The sequence below is a fragment of the Pristis pectinata genome, chromosome 7 (assembly GCF_009764475.1).
Source record: "Pristis pectinata isolate sPriPec2 chromosome 7, sPriPec2.1.pri, whole genome shotgun sequence".
NCBI classification, from domain to species: Eukaryota; Metazoa; Chordata; class Chondrichthyes; order Rhinopristiformes; family Pristidae; genus Pristis; species Pristis pectinata.
The window spans coordinates 1462927-1481047 of NC_067411.1; the positions used below are offsets into that span (position 1 = coordinate 1462927).

Sequence of the window (18121 nt, forward strand, 5' to 3'; positions counted from 1 at the left end):
AGAGAGGGCTGGTGGGCTGTTGTGGGGGGGAGTAATTGCCCCCTGTCTGTGTGCAGCACCCTGGAGCTGCTGGAAGGAGCTGCCCCCCAGGACCAGCCCAGTAGCCCCTGCATGAGGGTGGAGGAGGGACAAAGCTTCATCAAGAACGTCCGTCGGCGACTCAAGGACGATGCACAGGCTCGGAAGGAGCGGGAGAAGAGGCGGCGCAGAGTCATGTTGGAACAGCTGGAGGCACACGAGGCCCAGGAGGTGAGAGGGACGACCAGAGCCAGGCCGGCAGGGGCAGGTGGGGGAGACCAGGGGGATGGGCAGGAGGGAGGGGAAGTGGGGAGGGGGTATGGGGTGGAGGTGGGGGCAAGTAAAGGAGTTGGGTGGGAGGTGGGGGGGTGAAAGGTGCAGGGAATGGACGAGGTGGGGGAGTGGTGGGTCAGGGTGGGGATGGGTGAGCTGGGGGGGGGTGGGGAGAGGGTAGGCTGGGTACTGTGGAGTTGTCCTGGTGGGTGAATGGGTGTGGGGGTGAGATATTGGGTGGGGTGGATGGATCAGGGTGGTAGTGGGGGTAAACTGTGTACCCTGGGGCTGTGCTGGGTGGGTGGAGGGGTGTTGGGTACCTTGCTAAATTGGTGGGGTAGGTCAGGGTGGGTGTGGAGTAGCCGTACCCTGGGGTGGGGGTGTTCTGTACCCTGGGGTGGCACTGGGGGGGTGGGGGTGTAAGCCATACCCTAGGGTGGTACTGGGTGTGTGGGTGGGTGCCTGCCGCTGTGCGCTGCTGCCCCTGACCCCCTGCTCTGCCCCAGGAGGTGTACCGGGAGGAGCAGCTGGTCACCAGGCTGATGCGGCAGTCCCTGCAGGAGCGGCGGGTCATCGTGCAGCTGATGCACGTGCGGCACGAGAAGCACGTCATGGTGCAGAACCGCATCTTCCGCGAGAAGCAGTACGAGGAGCAGCGGCTGAAGGAGTTCAGGCAGTCCCTGGACCGAGAGGAGGTATGTTGGCTCGAGCTCCCTCCTCCTTGGGACGGCACCGTGCCACACCTGGCTGCTGGAGCGCTGAGCCAGGTCAGGCCCAACTTACTGCCAGGATCTCCCCAGTCCAGGGAACGGCCGTAACTGAAAACCTCAACACTGCAGGGGCTGGAAATCCGGTGTAAAACCAGAGAACGCAGCAAACACTCAGCAGGTCAGACAGCGTCTGTGGGGACAGAACCAGGTAATGTTTGCAGTCCAGGGCCCCTCGTCACAACTGGGGAAGAGAGAAACATCAGTTCTCAAAGGACAGGAGAGAAGGGAGTGGAGGGAGGGGTGGGTTGAGCAAAGGGGTGATGCCCCCACTGTTCGCCAGTTGTTGCTGCACTGGGATCACTCGCATCCACTTCACAGATGTTTGTTACCCAGGCATTTCACCTTCCTGATGGAAGTCCAGATGTGCGCAGGTCATCGGTCAGAGAGATGGTAGGGAAGGGACGGCTCAAGAAAAGGGAATCCTCGACCTGAAACATTGATGTTTCCCCTCTCCACAGACGCTGCCTGATCTGCTGAGTGTTTCCAGCATTCGCTGGCAGATCAGGTCTGATCCAATCGTAACCACAACCTCCCCCAGTGATCCCTCCACTGCCCCCTTCTCCCCTCCCCGCCCCCTCTCCTCCCCCCGCCCCCTTCCCTCTCCCCTCGCTCTCTTCCTGCTCCACCCCCCCTCCTCCCCCCGCTCCCGCTGACGTGAGTGTGCGCGGCTGCCCGCAGGTGCTGGCGCGACAGGAGAGAGTGGAGCAGGCAGAGAGGCGAGAGCGGGAGCGGGAGGTCCACGAGCGGCTGATGGCTGACTGGGCCGAGCGACGGTTCCGCCGACATTACCAGCTGTGCCAGGAGGTGGTGGCACACATCCTCGACCTGGTCACCACCGTGTCCGAGTACCGGCAGCTCACCCAAGGGTAGGTGGCTCACAGCTCGCCCACACGTCCGGCACCGACCCTCACGTGGTGTCCTGCTCACCCCCGCCCATCCCACTCCTCACCCTACCTCACCCTGCCCTACCTCACCTCGCCCTACCTCACCTCACCTCGCTCTACCTCACCTCACCCCCACCCATCCCTCACCCCTGCCCATTCCACACCTCACCCTGCCCTACCTCACCACCCCCGTCCATCCCACACCTCACCCTGCCCTACCTCACACCCCACCCATCCCTCACCCCCGCCCATCCCTCGCCTCACCTATCCCTCACCCCTGCCTATCCCTCGCCTCACCTCTGTCCCCCTTTGGTCCCTCACCCATGGCTAAAACACTGCAAAAAGCTCTGTCAGAGCCCCAGCAATCTCACGCCTTGCTTCCCTTGGCATCCTAGTGGATTTACCACCCTCATGTGCTCCGATATCTCTAACACTTCCTAATATCAATGTGCTTCTCCCTTCACCCTCCAGCCTCCACGTCCACCTCCCCGGTGAATACCAAGGCTACCTACCCAGTGCTTCCTCACAATTTCATACACCTCTATCATGTCACCTCTCAGCTTCACTTCACTCCAGGGCAAGCAGAGTGGGATAATTTTTGGAGTATTGTGTACAGTTCTAGTTGACAGGATGTGGAGGCTTTGGCGAGGGTACAGGAGAGATTCCTGGATTAGAGACTATTGGCTATAAGGAGACGTTGGACAAACTTGGGCTTTTTTCTCTGTAGCATTGGAGGCTGAGGGGAGACCTGATAGAAGTTTATAAAATTATACAAGCAGATATGATGACAATATTTAAGAGGTAGTTTGACAGACACGTGAATACGCAGGGAAAAGAGGGAGACAGACCATATTTAGGCAGATGGCAGGAATGAGATTGGCATCATGTTGACACAGACACAGTGGGTCTGTTGCTGTGCTGTATTGTTTTACGTTCTGTCCAATCTTTCCTTATAACTCCCAACTATGCCTCTCATAATTTTATACGCCTCTCATAATTTTATACACCTCTCATGTCTCCTCTCGGCCTCCTTCACTCCAGGGAAAAGAGACCCAGTCTATCCAGTCTCTATGATTCAGAAACAGCTTCTTCCCCTCTGCCATCAGATTTCTGAACAGTCCATGAACACCACCGTGTTAATCATTAATTTACATTATTTATTTTTGTGGTTTATAGTAATTTCATGTCTTGCACTGTACTGCAGCTGCAAAACAGCACATTTCACATCATCTCAGTCAATGATCTGATTCTGATTCTCTCCTTGCAGCTAAAGCACTCCAGTCCAGGCAACATCATAGAGACACTGTGTTGGGGTCACATCCTTGTGGATACTTCCTTCACCCTTTCCAGCTTAATCACATCCTTCCTATAGTGTGGTGTCCAGAACTGCACACAGTGCTCCTGTGTTTTGTACAACTGTAACATGATTCCTATACTCAGTGCCTTGGCCAATGGGGGCAAGCATTCCCTACACGTTCCTCACCACCCATTTCAGGGAACTATATACCTGTGCCCCAAGCTGCCTCTGTTCAACAACACTCTCCTGGGACCTGCCATTTACTGTGCAAGACCTGCCCTGACTTCTCAAAATGCATCGCATCGCCCTTGTCCAAGATAAGTTCCATCTGCCATTCCTTGGCCCACTTTCCCAGTTGATCCAGATCCTCTTGTAACTCTAGACAACCTTCTTCACTGTCTGCTATAACACTAAGTGTGGTGTCATCTACAAACTTGCCCACCACGCCACCTACATTCTCACCAAATCATTAATATACATGACAAACAGCACCGACCCCTGCGGCACACCACCGGTCACAGGCCTCCCATCTGAAAAACAACCCTCCACTCCCACCCTCTGCCTCCTACCAATTTTCAGTTGGCTAGCTCGCCCTGGATCCCATATGTTCTAACCTTCCGGATCAGCCCACCATGTGGGACCTTGTCAAAGGCCTTGCCAAACTCCATGTAGGCAACGTCCACTGCCCTGCTCTTGTCAGTCCTCTTGGTCACGTGAGACACGATTTCCCACGCACAAAGTCATGCTGACTCTCCCTAATCACTCCTTGTCTTTACAAATCCTATCTCTCAGAATCCCTTCCCATAACTTCCCAATAACTTCCATGGCTCACTGGCTTGTAGTTCCCTGGCACATCCCTGCTGTCCTTAAATTGAGTGAGCTAGGGCTTTTCTCTTTGGAGAGAAGGGGGAGGAGAGGTGACTTGATAGAGGTGTACAAGATGGTAAGAGGCATAGATCGAGTGGACAGTCAGAGACTTTTTCCCAGGGCGACAATGGCTAACATGAGGGGGCATAATTTTAAGGTGATTGGAGGAAGGCATAAGGGGGATGTCAGGGCTAAGTTTTTTTTTACACAGAGAGTGGTGGGTGCATGGAACACACTGCCGGCAGAGGTTGTGGGGGCAGGTACATTAGGGACATTTAAGAGACTCTTAGATAGACACATGAATGATAGAGAAATGGGGGGCTATGTGGGAGGGAAGGGTTAGATAGATCTTAGAGCAGGATAAAATGTCGGCACAACATTGTGGGCCGAAGGGCCTGTACTGTGCTGTAGTGTTCTATGTTCTGTGTTATAAAGGCTTAATATTAGCTGCCTCCAGTAGTCTTCCAGTACAAAGTTACAAAAATCTCTGCCAAAGCCCCAGTGATCTCTTGATTCCTGTAACATCCTCAGATACACGTCAGGTCCCAGGGAGTTATCCACCTTTTGTATGTTTGAAGACCCAATGTGGATCTGCTGCAGGATATCACGGTTCCCTCCCTGTCCACACTCACCCATGTCCTTCTCCACGGCAAATGCAGTGGGAGAGGAATGAGCCAGTTCTTCCTGCTGAATCAAGGCTTGTGTTTGCACTGTGAATGTATTCAACCCCACAGCTTGATTCCGAGCAAGGTGATGAGGGAGTGGAAGGAGCTGTTTTTCACCCAGATGCCGATCTTTGAGCAGCCAGCAGCACCGCAGCAGGCTTCAGCCGAGAGTCCTGAGGACAGCATTGAGCTGGCCAAGCAGCACTTGCTCAATACCCAGGATTATGAAGACTACCAGGTACTAAACCTAGGCTCCACCACCCCTCTGGTTTACAGCTTGGTACCATGTACTATGGGCGTGACTATGGGGGAACTATGTCGGGGTGTGATTACAGGATGGGACTGTGTCAGGGTGTGATTACAGCATTTTGTTTCGTTGGGCTGGGTCCTTTGTTACTTGTCATTTGGAAGAGGATGTCAGTGGCATGATGTGTAAGTTAGTAGATGACTTACACACTTGGTGGTATATCAGACGGTGATAAAAGTTTTCTAAAGTTACCAGAGGATCAACTGGGAAAGTGGGGAAGGGCATGGCTGATGGAATTTAACTTGGACAAGTGCAGTGTGATGCATTTTGGGAAGTTAAATCAGGGCCGGACCTGCAGGGTAAATGGCAGGGCCCTGGGGAGTGTCGTGGAACTGGGAGATCCTGGCGCACAGCAGAGTTCCGGTTCCCTGAAAATGGGAGCTGTGTATTCTGACACTTCTCTCGCGTGTGTGTCTGTTGCGTGCTGCCTTGTTCTCTGTCATACTGCCTCTGACACACTCCCTTCCTCTTCCAGTCCCTTGCTTACTCTTTCCTTCCTGCACTCTGTCTCTAATCCCTCTCTCACATGCCCCCTCCCCCTCCTGCATGTCCTCTCACATACTCTCCCTCCCCCCTCTCTCTGGCACTCCCTCTCGGGCTTTTTCTCTTGTGCCCTCTCTCACGTGTCGCTCTCTCACACTCTCGGTCTTGTGCCCTTCTATCTGTCCCTCAGCCCCTCTCATGTTCTCTCTCTCTCCGCTGCTCTCCTTGTGCCCTGTCTCATGCTCCCTCTCTCACAATGTCCTCCTCCTGTGTGTCCTCTCACATGCTTTCCCTCACTCACTAATCCTTTGTCTTCTTGCTGCCTCCCAGCTGATGAGAGGTGAATGGCAGCCTCCTGCAGATGGTGATATTCACGGCCCACCTCCAAATAACAATGTTCTGGGTCATGCAGTCAACCGGATCATCGAGGCAGCCCACCCGACCAAGGAACCAAGCCCGCCACCACAGTTCCCCCCGTTCCCCATCAAGGCCTGTATACTGGGCAAACTGCACGCAGGTAAAACCACCTGCCTGAAGCACCTCGCACAAGGTAAGCTTCGAGTCGGAGAGGGGGCCAGGTATCTAAGACCACACACAGAGACCCCCCTTCTCCCATGGAGACCTTCCCTCCTCCCCCCTCCTCACACACTGACCCACTCTGTTTTATAAAGTTGTACCATAACCTCCCTGCTCGTATATTCTATGTCCCGGCTAATGAAGGCAAGTATCCTATTTGCCTCCTTCAACACATTAACTACCTGTGCTGCCAGCAAGGATCTTTGGATATATACCACCAATTCATCACCAATTCTCATGTCATCTGTAAAACATTTTGCAATACAACACTCCCTGTTTGGTTGACCCGTTGACCTCGGCTATTCATGTTGTGATTTCCTAACTGAAAGTAAAGATCTGTAGGCGCTGGAGACAAATTCTGATAATGGTCAGCAGGTCAGGCAGCATCTGAGTGGGGAGAAACACTGTTAATGGTTCATTGTAGAACGGTAACACCGTTTGTCTCTCTGAGATGCATAAACTTTGTAACTACCTTGTTTTTTATCCAATTTATCTACTGAAGGTTGAGTAACCCATATTACCAGTTACTTCTCTTCCTTTCTCCCTCGAGTTAACATAAAGCCATCAGCAGTACTGGAGGCAACAATACTGTCCTTCTCTCCCCCCCCGTACTGAATTCCCACCTCTCCTTTAGCTTTGCCCTTTCCTCCCATCTCTCTCTGGCCCCACTCCTTCCATAACCCCAACTGTCTGGGCCGTGGGTATCCCCTGCAGTTCTCAGCTCCAGTACACCTGACTCCCACCTCACTCCGTGACCAGCCTAGCACTCTGGAACTTCCTCCCTAAAATCCTTTGCCTCTGCACCCCCGTTGTCATTCCATAAGCCCTCCCCTTGGAGCTTTCACAGGCCAACCGCATGGTTCACCACAGAAGGAGCCTATTCACTCCATCTTCTATTCCTGTGGCTGCCACGGTGCTCTGAACTCTGCCAGCGGCCACTCCCCTCCTCTCTCTACATGTATGTAATCCCCCTGCATGCACATCCTGTGCCCGTGCAACTTTGCTCACCCCTCTGTTGTACTGCCAGGGGGTGGGGCCAACCTCAGTTAATGCACACTTCCCATCGCCTCCACAGCCCTGAATATCCGAGCAATCAGTCCGGAGACCCTGCTCCAGGAAGCAGTGCGGGCCTTCGATGAGGGTGAAACTGCGGATCCCGGTGAGAGCCAGGGGGATGAAGCAGAGGCTGGAATGGAAAAAGTGGTGAGTGGGAGGCAAGTTGTTGGTGGTGTGGAGGGTGGTCTTGGGCTGTAGGGTGACTTCGATATGTCAGTGAAACAGGCTGAGACTTGGCAGATGGGGTTTAATCCAGATAAATGTGAGGTGGTGCACCTTGGAGCACTAATGAGGCCAGAGCATACATTGTGAATGGTGTCTTGGGGAGTACTGAGGGACGTCACCTTGCCCAGTACAGTGTACCCCAGTGTTACGGCAGTTTGGGTAACAGAAGTTTGTCCCTAGAGAAGTCACTACCCAGAAATCTGAGATACCGAATAAAAATTTGCTCTTACAAAATTTATGAGAAGAAAATAAACAAAACATCATATACAGAGAACTGAATGAGTCTTCCAAGGGCAACAATCACAGGCTAGAGAAACAGACGGCAGATGCTAGAATCCAGATGAGAAAACACGATGATGCTGGAGGAACTCAGCGGGCCAGGCAGCATCCGTGGAGAAAAGCAGGCGGTCAACGTTTCGGGTCAGGACCCTTCTTCAGGACTGAAGATAGGAAAAGGGGAAGCCCAATATATAGGAGGGAAAAGCAGAGCAGTGATAGGTGGACAGAAGAGGGGAGGTGGGGTGGGCACGGGGTGGCGATAGGTTGATGCAGGTAAGCGATAGTGATAGGCAGGTGTGGGGGAGGAGGGGAGAGCAGACCCACTGGGGGATGAGTCAAAGGTGTGGAGGCAGGCGGCATGGCGGGAGGGGAGGGAAAGGAGAGAGAAAAAAATGGTGAGGACAGAAAAGAGAGGGAGGCTGGGAAAGGGAAGAAGAGGCAAGGTGGGTGGGGGGGGGGGGTTTGGTTTACTTAAAAGTGGGAGAATTCAATGTTCATGCCATTAGGCTGCAAGGTTCCAAGACGGAAAATGAGGTGCTGTTTGCGCCTGGAATTCTCCCAGCAGTGGAGGAGGCCGAGGGCTGACATATCAGTGACAGTGTGGGAGGGGGAGTTGAAGTGACCGGCAACGGGGAGATGCAGATCGTGGTTACGGACAGAGCGCAGGTGTTCTGCGAAACGGTCACCTAGTCTGCGTGGGTCTCACCAATGTAGAGGAGGCCACACTTGGAGCACCGAATGCAGTAGATGATATTAAGGGAGGTGCAGGTGAATCTCTGTAAATCGCTGGCTGTTTGTTCACAGCAGGAGGCCACTTAAGGGATTTGCTTTGGAAACTGACAAGGCCATTTCTATTGATACTTGTACAGTTATTTTGTCAGACAACTTAATATCCATTTCTAGTTAATTAAAACAACAAACCTTTCTCTTCTGTCTATAATACAATCAGAATTCCCTTGTTTATGGACCACTCACATGCAGGGGCATTACTGTTGAGAGAAAAGCTTCCCGCAGGAACACATCTCCACTTATAACACAGGATTCAATGGGGAGAAATGGGTTTGCATAATGGAAAATTGCAAAATGGATGGTTTTCTCAGAATGGAACTCTTCTATTAACATGGGAGTACACTCTACCTTTTTATTTTAATGTAGATTCCTTCCTCCCTCTTTGCTCCTTGATTATCTGTTCTTATTAGGATGTCTTCTAACTGTGATAAATGATTCAAAATAATCATTTAGACTCTCTGCCATTCCTCTATTTCTCATCATTAGTTCCCCAGTCTCCTCCACCAGGGGACCAGCACTCACTTTATCTACGCTCTTCCCCTCCCCATCCCTGTGGAAGGTCTGACTGGTCAGCTGTGGGGCTCGGGACCATCGACCCAGAGGCAGGGTCTGAATCCCCTCTTGGCAACGCAAGAATTCAAACAACCCTGGAATTTAAAAACAGTTATTCTCACTAACACTGACCCTGAAACTGGATTTTCCTGAAGACCCCCAGGGTTCACTAATGTCCTTTGGAGAGGAATTCTGGCACCTTTACCTGGGTTTGCCCATATGTGACTCCATGTGGTCAACCCTTTGCAGCCAGCTGTCCCTGGGGCAGGTATGGACAGACAAAGAATGCTGGTATTGTCAGTGACATAGACGTCCTACCTTCCCATTCCGGTTCTCCTCCCGACCCCACCTCTCCCTCCCCCTCCCGAACCCACCCATCCCCCTCCCTCCCTTTGCCCCATCCTGCTCCCCCTCACCCCCCCCGTCCCATCTCCCCCTCCCCTGCCTGTGGAACACCCTCACTGACGGCCAGGCTGTGTTGTTGGACTGTGTAGGCAGGCCGCCCGGACCCAGCGCGACCCAGAGCTAGGGACGGGGCAGCCCCTGATGGGCGGGATGGAGAGAAGGGTGCTGCGCAGGATCTGCTCCGCCATCCGGCCACGGGGCAACTGGCGGATCACCCTGAGCCTGCGACCGGAGGCAGCAGAGCTGGCCAGCAGCCCGCTACCCCTCACACAACAGCTGGGGCGGAGGTGAAGGGGTCGGAGTCAGTCAGGGCAGTGAGTTAGTGAGGGCTGGGGAGGTTGTGAGGGGCAAAGCTCAGGTTAGGGGTCATGGTTGAGGTGCCGCTGGGGGCAGAGGTCATGGAGGGTCTGGCCAGAGCCCAGTGCAGTTGTAACCTCATATTCCACATGCTGCAGTTGGCAAAGGTGCTTGGTTTCAGCTCACTGGAGCACTGGCTGGGCCCTGGGGCACTGGGGCACTGGCTGGGCCCTGGAGCACTGGCTGGGCCCATGAGCAGGACACTGGCTGGGCCCCGGGGGCACTGGAGCACTAACTGGGTTGTGGTGAGCTGGCCAGGCTCTAAAGCACTGGCTGAATCATCCAGTTGCTCCAGTACAGAAGGAGACCATTGGGCCCAGCTGGCTCCTGTCAGCCCATCCCACTGTGCTGCTCTTTCCCCACAGCCCTGGGACGGTTCCCCTCTCGGGTTCCTGCGTGATCCTCATTTGAAGGCATTGACTGATTCTGTTCCTGTGGCTGTGTGACAGTGATCCCGGGGTCACCACAGTGTGTCAGTCAGGCTGCAGTGAGGGGGGAACTGACCCCACCATCTCAGCACCAGTGGTCTCCATCAACCCCAGCGATGATGTTCTTGTTCTCCTGGGGTCTGTCAGTGTCGGTGAATGCAGAGGGCAGGCTGCTGGGGATTTTGGGGGAAGATGCTGATGTTAATGTGATCTCTCGGAGCCTGAGTCGGGGGGGGGGGGGGTGTGGAAGGAGGTGCCGGGGACCCAGACTCCCACCGCTGGCAAGCTGGAGTTCAGGTGGGTGAGAGCACACACAGCCGGGAGAAGGGGAAATGCTGCAGTGTGAAGGGTCTCGGCCTGAAATGTCAACTGTTTATTTCCCTCCATGGATGCTGGCTGACCTGCTGAGTTCCTCCAGCACTTTTTGTGTATTGCTCCAGATTTCAGCCTCTGCAGAATGTCTTGTGTCTGTGTGTTATCCAGGAACTGGTGACAGCTCTCCTTCACCTGTGCTCCCACCTTCAGTGGTCCTTGGGCTTGTACAGAGGTCCCTCCCTTCCTCAAAGCTCCCTAGCCCCACTTCACTGTGCATCTCCTCCCAAAGTCCATTGCTTCACACTTGTCGGGGTTAACTTCCATCTGTCGATGCTCTCCCTATCTTACCAACTGATCAGTGTCACCCTGCGTACTTGGCTGTCCTCCGCACTATCAACAAAACCACCAATTTTCACGTTACCTCCTACCCACATCAGAGGGTGGTGAGTATATGGAACGAGCCGCCAGAGGAAGTGGTTGCGGCAGGTACAATAACATTTAAAAGACATTTGGATAAGTACATGGATAGGGAAGTTTTAGAGAGAAATGGGTCAAATGCGGGCAAATGGGACTGGCTTGGTGGGCACCATGGTCAGCATAGCTCAGTTGGGCCAAATGGCCTGTTTCTGTGTTGTATTACCCTATGACTATGTGACCATAGGGTCCCAGCACCGATCTCTGGGGCACCACTGGTGACAGGCTTCCAACCCTCCACCTCCTATCACTGTCAATTTTGGATCCAAAAAAACAGATTTTGCCAACTTGCCCTGGATCCCATGGGATCTGACCTTTTGGACCAGCATACCACATGGGACCTTGTCAAAGACTTAGTAAGTTCCATGTTGACAAAATAAAACTCACTGCCCTCAACAATACATTTTTGTTAACCTTTTGAATAATTAAATTGGTCAGGCAGGATCTCTCCCGTTGAAAACCACATTGACTGCCTTTGATTAATCCTGCCTTTCCAAGTGTAGATTAATGCCGTACCTCAGAATTTTTTCCAATAAATTCCCTGCCAGTAATGTTAGACTTGGGCCAGTAATTACCTGGATTCCCCCGCTTTTCTCATTGAATAAAGTAACCACGTTTGCTGTCCAGTTACCCGACCTGGGGCTGGCAAATCTGCATCAGGGCCCCAGCAGTCGCCTCCCTTGCCTCATACTGCAGCCTAGGATGCATCTGATCAGATCCTGGGGAGTTATCCAGCATTAAGCCTATTAAGCCTTCAAAATCCTCCTGTTTGATGATAACAGCCTGTTCCAGGCACCCACCAAAAACAAAACTAACCCTGCACACCTCCTTTAAACTTTCCTGCTCTCACCTTAAAGCTATGCCCTCTAGTATTTGACATTTCTACCACAGGGAAAAGACTGACTATCTGCCTCTCAGATACATCTACAAAGTCCCCCCCCTCAACCTCCGACACTCCAGAGAAAACAATCCAAGTTTGTCCAACCTCTCCCTGTAATCCAGGCAACATCCTGGTGAACCTCTTCTGCACCCTCTCCAAAGCCTCCACATCCTCCCTGTAATGGGGCGACCAGAACTGCACACAATACTCCAAGTGTGGCCTGGCCAAAATTTTTATACAGCTGCAGCATGACCTCCTGACCCTTGCACTCAATGCCCCAACTGATGATGGCAAGTACCTGTATACCTTCTTTACTACCCTACCTACTTGTGTTGCAACAAGTAGATGGGGTAGAAAAGAAGGCATGCTTTCAGGAAGCAATGGACTTGCACGCCCAGGTCCCTCTGTACATCACTGCCTCTAAAGGTCCTGCCATTTACCCTTTACATTTCCCTTTACATTTGACCTCCCAAAGTGCAACAGTTCACACTTGTCCGGAGTGAACTACATGTGTCACTTCTCTGTCCACGTTTCCAGCTGGTCTGGATCCTGCTGAATCTTTTGACAACCTTCCTCACTCTCCACAGCTCTGCCAGTTCTTGTGAGGTCTGCAAACTTGCTGATCAGACCGCCGACGTTTATGTACATAACATGCGATATATGTAGTGTGTCCATAACAAACAGTGGTCCCAGTGATCCTTATAGAACACTACTGGACATAGACTCCAGTCAGTGTGTGTGGGACCGTCCCCCAGTGAGTGTCAGTGTGTGTGGGACCCGTCCCCCAGTGAGGGTGGGTGTGTGTGTGGGACCCGTCCCCCAGTGAGGGTGGATGTGTGTGTGGGACCCGTCCCCCAGTGAGGGTGGGTGTGTGTGTGTGCCGGACTCATCCCACAGTGAGGGTCAGTGTGTGTGGGACCGTCCCACTGTGAGGGTCAGTGTGTGTGGGATCCATCCCCCAGTGAGGGTCTGTGTGTGTGTGTGTGTGTGTGTGTGTGTGGGAGAGACCCGTTCCCCAGTGAGGGTCTGTGTGTGTGGGACCGTCCCACTGTGAGGGTCAGTGTGTGTGTGTGTGTGTGTGTGTGTGTGTGTGTGTGTGTGTGTGTGTGTGTGTGTGTGTGTGTGGGGGGGGGGGGAGAGACCCGTTCCCCAGTGAGGGTCGGTGTGTGTGTGAGACCCATCCCCCAGTGAGGGTGGGTGTGTGTGTGGGACCCGTCCCCCAGTGAGGGTCAGTGTGTGTGTGGGACCCGTCCCCCAGTGAGGGTCGGTGTGTGTGTGGGACCCGTCCCCCAGTGAGGGTCAGTGTGTGTGTGGGACCCATCCCCCAGTGAGGGTCAGTGTGTGTGTGAGACCCGTCCCCCAGTGAGGGTTGGTGTGTGTGTGGGACCCGTCTGCCAATGAGTTGGTTCTGACTTGAGTCCCGCAGTGTTTCACTGTTCGGTGTAACTGCCGCTGACGGGAACTGACGGTGTTTTGTCCCACAGCCGAGTGCTCGGGCCCAGCTGGGAGAGCACGCTGCCAATCTCCTGAGGAAAGGCAAAAGTGTTCCTGACGAGTTATTGGTGGAGATGGTGACCGAGTGTCTGCGGTGAGTTCAGTGACGGTACCTGACCGATGTGCTGGTTACTGGGTGACTGCTGGTACCTGACCGATGTGCTGGTTACTGGGTGATTGGTACCTGACCGATGTGCTGGTTACCGGGTGACTGCTGGTACCTGACCGACGTTCTGGTTACCGGGTGACTGCTGGTACCTGATCGATGTGCTGGTTACTGGGTGATTGGTACCTGACCGATGTGCTGGTTACTGGGTGACTGGTGCTCCTGCTGTGTGAGAGATCATGCCCCTGTACTGCAGAGCACAGAGCGTTGGACTCCCATCGCTCTGTGGCTGTAGAACCATAGAACAGTACAGCACAATACAGGCCCTTCAGCCCACCATGTTGTGCCGACCTTTAAACCACGCCTAACGCTATCTAACCCCTTCCTCCCACATATCCCTCTATTTTAAATTCCTCCATATGCTGAGGGAATGTACGAGTTCATCCACAAGAGGGATCCTCCCACAGCTCGGTGCTTCCTTCAGGGTGGTCTGCCTCTCCCTCTTCCCCTTGTCCTTTCCCAGCCCCTCACTCTCCCCTCCCCTTCGTCTACCCCATTCCCTGCTCCCTTCAGTTCACTCCCTCCTTCCTTCCTGCCCCTCTCCTCCCCTTCTCCCGTCCCTCTCCTTTGCTGTTCCTACCCCTTCCCATCCTGCCTCAATCTCTGGTGTACCCCTCTCCCCAGCCCCACCCCCACTCTCTGCGGCCCCACCGCCCCTCCCAGATCTCCCTTTCCCTCTGCCTCACAGTAAGTATCCTCTGACCTGACCTGTTCCCGGGAATGCTGAGCAGGGCCAGGTCCCACACAGCCCGGCTTCTGTGTGGAGACGGGCACTGGCCATTCACTGAGCTGGCAGTGGATGAGACAAGGAGCCATTCGGCCCATTGTACCTGTGCCACGTCCTGCACACAGACGAGGTGTTTATCCCATTCACCCATTTCATAGAACAACATGGAACAGTACAGCACAGGGACAGGCCCTCTGAACCACACTGTTGTACCAAACTAATTAAGCACATAACTCAACTGGTCCCTTCTGCCTACACAATGTCCACATCCCTCCATTCTCTGCACATCCATGTGCCTATCTAAGAGCCTCTTAAACAGCTCGCTCTGTGAGGGATCTCCTCCTCCCTGATTAGAACAGCTCGCTGTGTGAGGGATCTCCCCCTCCCTGATTAGACCAGCTCGCTGTGTGAGGGATCTCCCTGCAGGCCGATGGGCTGAATGGCCTGTTTCCCTGCTGTGTGACTTCGCCTCGACATGTGAGAATCTCCGTCTGTTCTCCCGGTTCACACCAGTGTGTGTGAGCGAGTGAGTGCAGTGGCCCAGGTGACTGACCGGAGGTTCCATAACACTGACCCTCGTGTCCTGCTCTCCTGTTGTAGACTGTTGATTGGAGGTTCCTCGTACACTGACCCTCATGTCCCGCTCTCCTGTTGTAGACGACTGACCAGAGGTTCCTCAAACACTGACCCTCATGCCCCACTCTCCTGTTGTAGACAATTGACTGGAGGTTCCTCGTACACTGACCGGAGGCTTCTCATACATTAACCCTCGTGCCCCGCTCTCCTGTTGTAGGCGACTGCCGGCAGAATGTGGCTGGATCCTCGATGGATTCCCAGTGACCATCACCCAGGCCAAGCTGCTGGAGAAGGCACTGACTGGGCTCGACCCTGACAATACCATGCCAAAGACCAAGAGGTCCAGGACCAAACTGGCTGTGGACCCCAAGGCTTCCAAAGAGCCCCCCCCTCCCCAGCCTGCCCTGGACATTGCCATCCTCCTGGAGGTTTCAGACAACACTGTGCTGGCTCGCCACTCGGAAAGCACAGGTAGCGCCCAGCGTCCAGGGGCAGAGCAACGGTGCAGAGTGTGGGAAGGTAATGGTCAGGGCAGGGAGGGGGGGGAATCGAGAGGGGAGGGGATGGGACGGTGGGGGGGGGGGAAGAAATTGGGACGGGACTGTGGGGTGGGTGGGACAGGACAGGGAGGGCTCAGTGCTCCAGGGGCAGAGCAATGGTGCAGAGTGTGGGAGGGAATCGGGACAGGACAGGGAGGATCCCACATCCCACATCCCAGGACAGGGAGGGAGTGGAGGAGCAGAGGGAGACACAGGACACTGTAGCTGCTGGAATGTGGAGCAAAGAAACAACCCGGCGGAGGAACTAACGGGTCAGGCAGCATCTGTTAGTCGATGTCTCAGCTCGAGACTCTTCACCTGGACTGCAGGAGTAGAGGGAGATGGCCAGTATAAAGAGGTGAGGGCAAGAGGTGTGACGCCAACATTGGTGGTGTAGTGGACAGTGAAGGGGGTACCTAATATCACAACAGGATCTAAATGAACTGGAAAAGTGAACCAAGGAAAGATTGATGGGATTTAACTTGGAGAAGTGCAAGGTGTCGCATTTTGGTCAGTTAATTTGGGCAGGGCTTGTGCTGTAAAGGGCAGGTCCCCGGGAGTGTTGTAGAACAGAGGGACCCAGGTGTACAGGTACATGGTTCCCTGAAAGTGGTAACACGGGTAGACAGGGTGGTGAAGAAGGCGTTTGGCACGCTGGCCTTCATCGGTCAGGGCACTGCGTACTGGAGTTGGGACGTCATGTTACAGCTGTACAAGTCACTGGTGAGACCACACACAGTATACTGTGCAGCTCTGGTTGTGCGGTGAGCTGGAAAGGGTGCAGAAGAGAATCACAAGGGCTTGAGTTATAAAGAGAGGCTTAATAATGGGGGATGTTTTCCCTGGAACGTAGGAGGCTGAGGGTGAGCTTACAGTAACATCATGAGGTGCGTGGGCAGGGTGGATGGTCACTGTCTTCTCGCCAGGGTGGGGGAATCTAAAACTGGAGGGCAGAGGTGAGAGGGCAAGGATTTAAAAGCGGCAACTTTTTCCACACAGAGGGTGGTGGGTATGGAACGAGCTGCCAGAGGAAGCTGTGGAGGCAGCTACAATTAAAATACATTGGGACAGGTAAATGGATGGGAAAGGCTGAGAGGCATTTGAGCCAATTGCAGGCAAATGGGACTTTCTCGGATAGATATCTTGGTTGGCCTCTTTCCATGCTTAACTCAGAGGTAAATGGGAGGTGAATGGGGTTGGAGGAAGAGTTGGTGTGGTGCTGGGCGGGGACTGGGATTGGCGGAGGGTGCTGGGCGGGGACTGGGATTGGCGGAGGGAGCTCTGGGTGGGAGTTGGGGGCTGCATTAAATCAGTGTATGGCGCTGTGTTATGTTTCTTTGTCCTGTGTGCAACAGTCAGTCACGCTGCTGGGGCTGAGATCCAGAAACCATCCAGCCCACAGGAACTCCAGGAGACCCCGGATGTGGGTGAGAGCCTGTCGCCAGAGGAGGAGCAACTGTTGCCTCGGTGAGTAAAGTCTATGGCCCCCAACCCAGAGAGAATGCTCTGTGACCCCTGACCTTGGGAATGCACCCTTTGCCCCAAACACCCCTCCTTCTGGCCCCGGGGGTGATGCCATGACCTTCAGCCCAGTGGGTGAGCCCTTGTCCATGGTGTGTGATCCCGGGAGTGGTTGTGACCCATTTGGGGAGTGGGTTTAGGGGCAGTGGGGTGGGTGGGGAGCCAAGGCCGGTGACAACACCTCTGCCTATTGACAGGCTGACAGGTTTCCTGGACAACTGGTCCAAGCTGGAGAAGTGGTTCGAGGGGCAGCAGCAGATCCTGGTGAAGGTGAACGGGGAGCTGGAGTGGAGCCAGCTGTTGGAGAAGCTGGAGTTCGTCCTGGTCAACGCCTTGTTCAAGAAGCACACCAGAGGTGAGCTGCACTGCCGCCCTCAGCGGTGGCACAGGGTGCACGCAGCGCTCCTGCACAGGCCCAATGCACAACGGCCAGCAGGGACCTGGGTAGGACCCAGTCACCCACAGGAGGATTGGTGAGTAGGTCAGGGGTAGGGGCAGTGGAGATGGTGAGTGAGGCCCTGCACACTCTACTCCCCAGTCACTGTGTTCATGGGCGAAGGAAGGCTGCAGGGGGCAGGGACCAGAGGAGGCAGGAGGCAGCGACCGGAGGGGACAGGGTGTCTGAAGCCCAGTAAGGAGGAATGGGGATGATGAGGAGATGGAGGGAGAGGGAATGTACAGGCTGGTTTGGATATGGGGTGTGGTGTGGGTAAGGCTGCAGCACAGTTGAGGGTGTGGTGGGGCTACTGGAGAGTTGGCAGTGGAGTGGGGCTGAGGGACTGTGGGTGAGGCTGTGGGTACTGAGGTGGATGTTGAGGAGAGTGAAGGTGAGGGGGTGTTGAGGAGATGAGGGTTGAGGCAGTGGGAGGATGAACCTATGGGGGAGTTGGGGTGGTTTACTGCCCAGCCCTGGTGGGGGTGAGCTGCCTCCTTGAACCGTCTGGTGAAGTTGCCACAGTGCTGTTGGGGAGGGAGGTGCAAGACATGGACAGGAGGTGGTGTTCCCCTGCACCTGCTGACTCGACTGCCCAGCCCAGGGAGCACTTGCAGCATTTGGCGTTGACCAGTTGTGGGGTTGTGTCTGAGCTCGGCACCAGGTTCCTGTCACTGGGGCTCAGCTCCACTGCACTCTGCTGACAATCTGCCCTCTGATGGTAGAGAAGTGTACAGCCTTCGGCAGTCCGGCCTTCAGTACAAA

General features: G+C 54.3%; 1 protein-coding gene across 1 annotated transcript in view; it reads left to right on the top strand.

Moving 5' to 3' along the window:
- LOC127572506 (sperm flagellar protein 2-like) overlaps positions 1-18121 on the top strand; it is an 80480-nt gene that overhangs the window by 1064 nt on the left and 61295 nt on the right. The window contains exons 2-11 of the mRNA XM_052019865.1: positions 57-249; positions 798-986; positions 1740-1927; positions 4844-5012; positions 5895-6114; positions 7216-7343; positions 13385-13488; positions 15081-15382; positions 16758-16869; positions 17121-17278. Of these exons, the coding sequence (XP_051875825.1) occupies positions 112-249; positions 798-986; positions 1740-1927; positions 4844-5012; positions 5895-6114; positions 7216-7343; positions 13385-13488; positions 15081-15382; positions 16758-16869; positions 17121-17278 (1708 nt within the window). The 5' untranslated portion in view covers positions 57-111. The remainder of the gene's footprint in view (positions 1-56; positions 250-797; positions 987-1739; positions 1928-4843; positions 5013-5894; positions 6115-7215; positions 7344-13384; positions 13489-15080; positions 15383-16757; positions 16870-17120; positions 17279-18121) is intronic.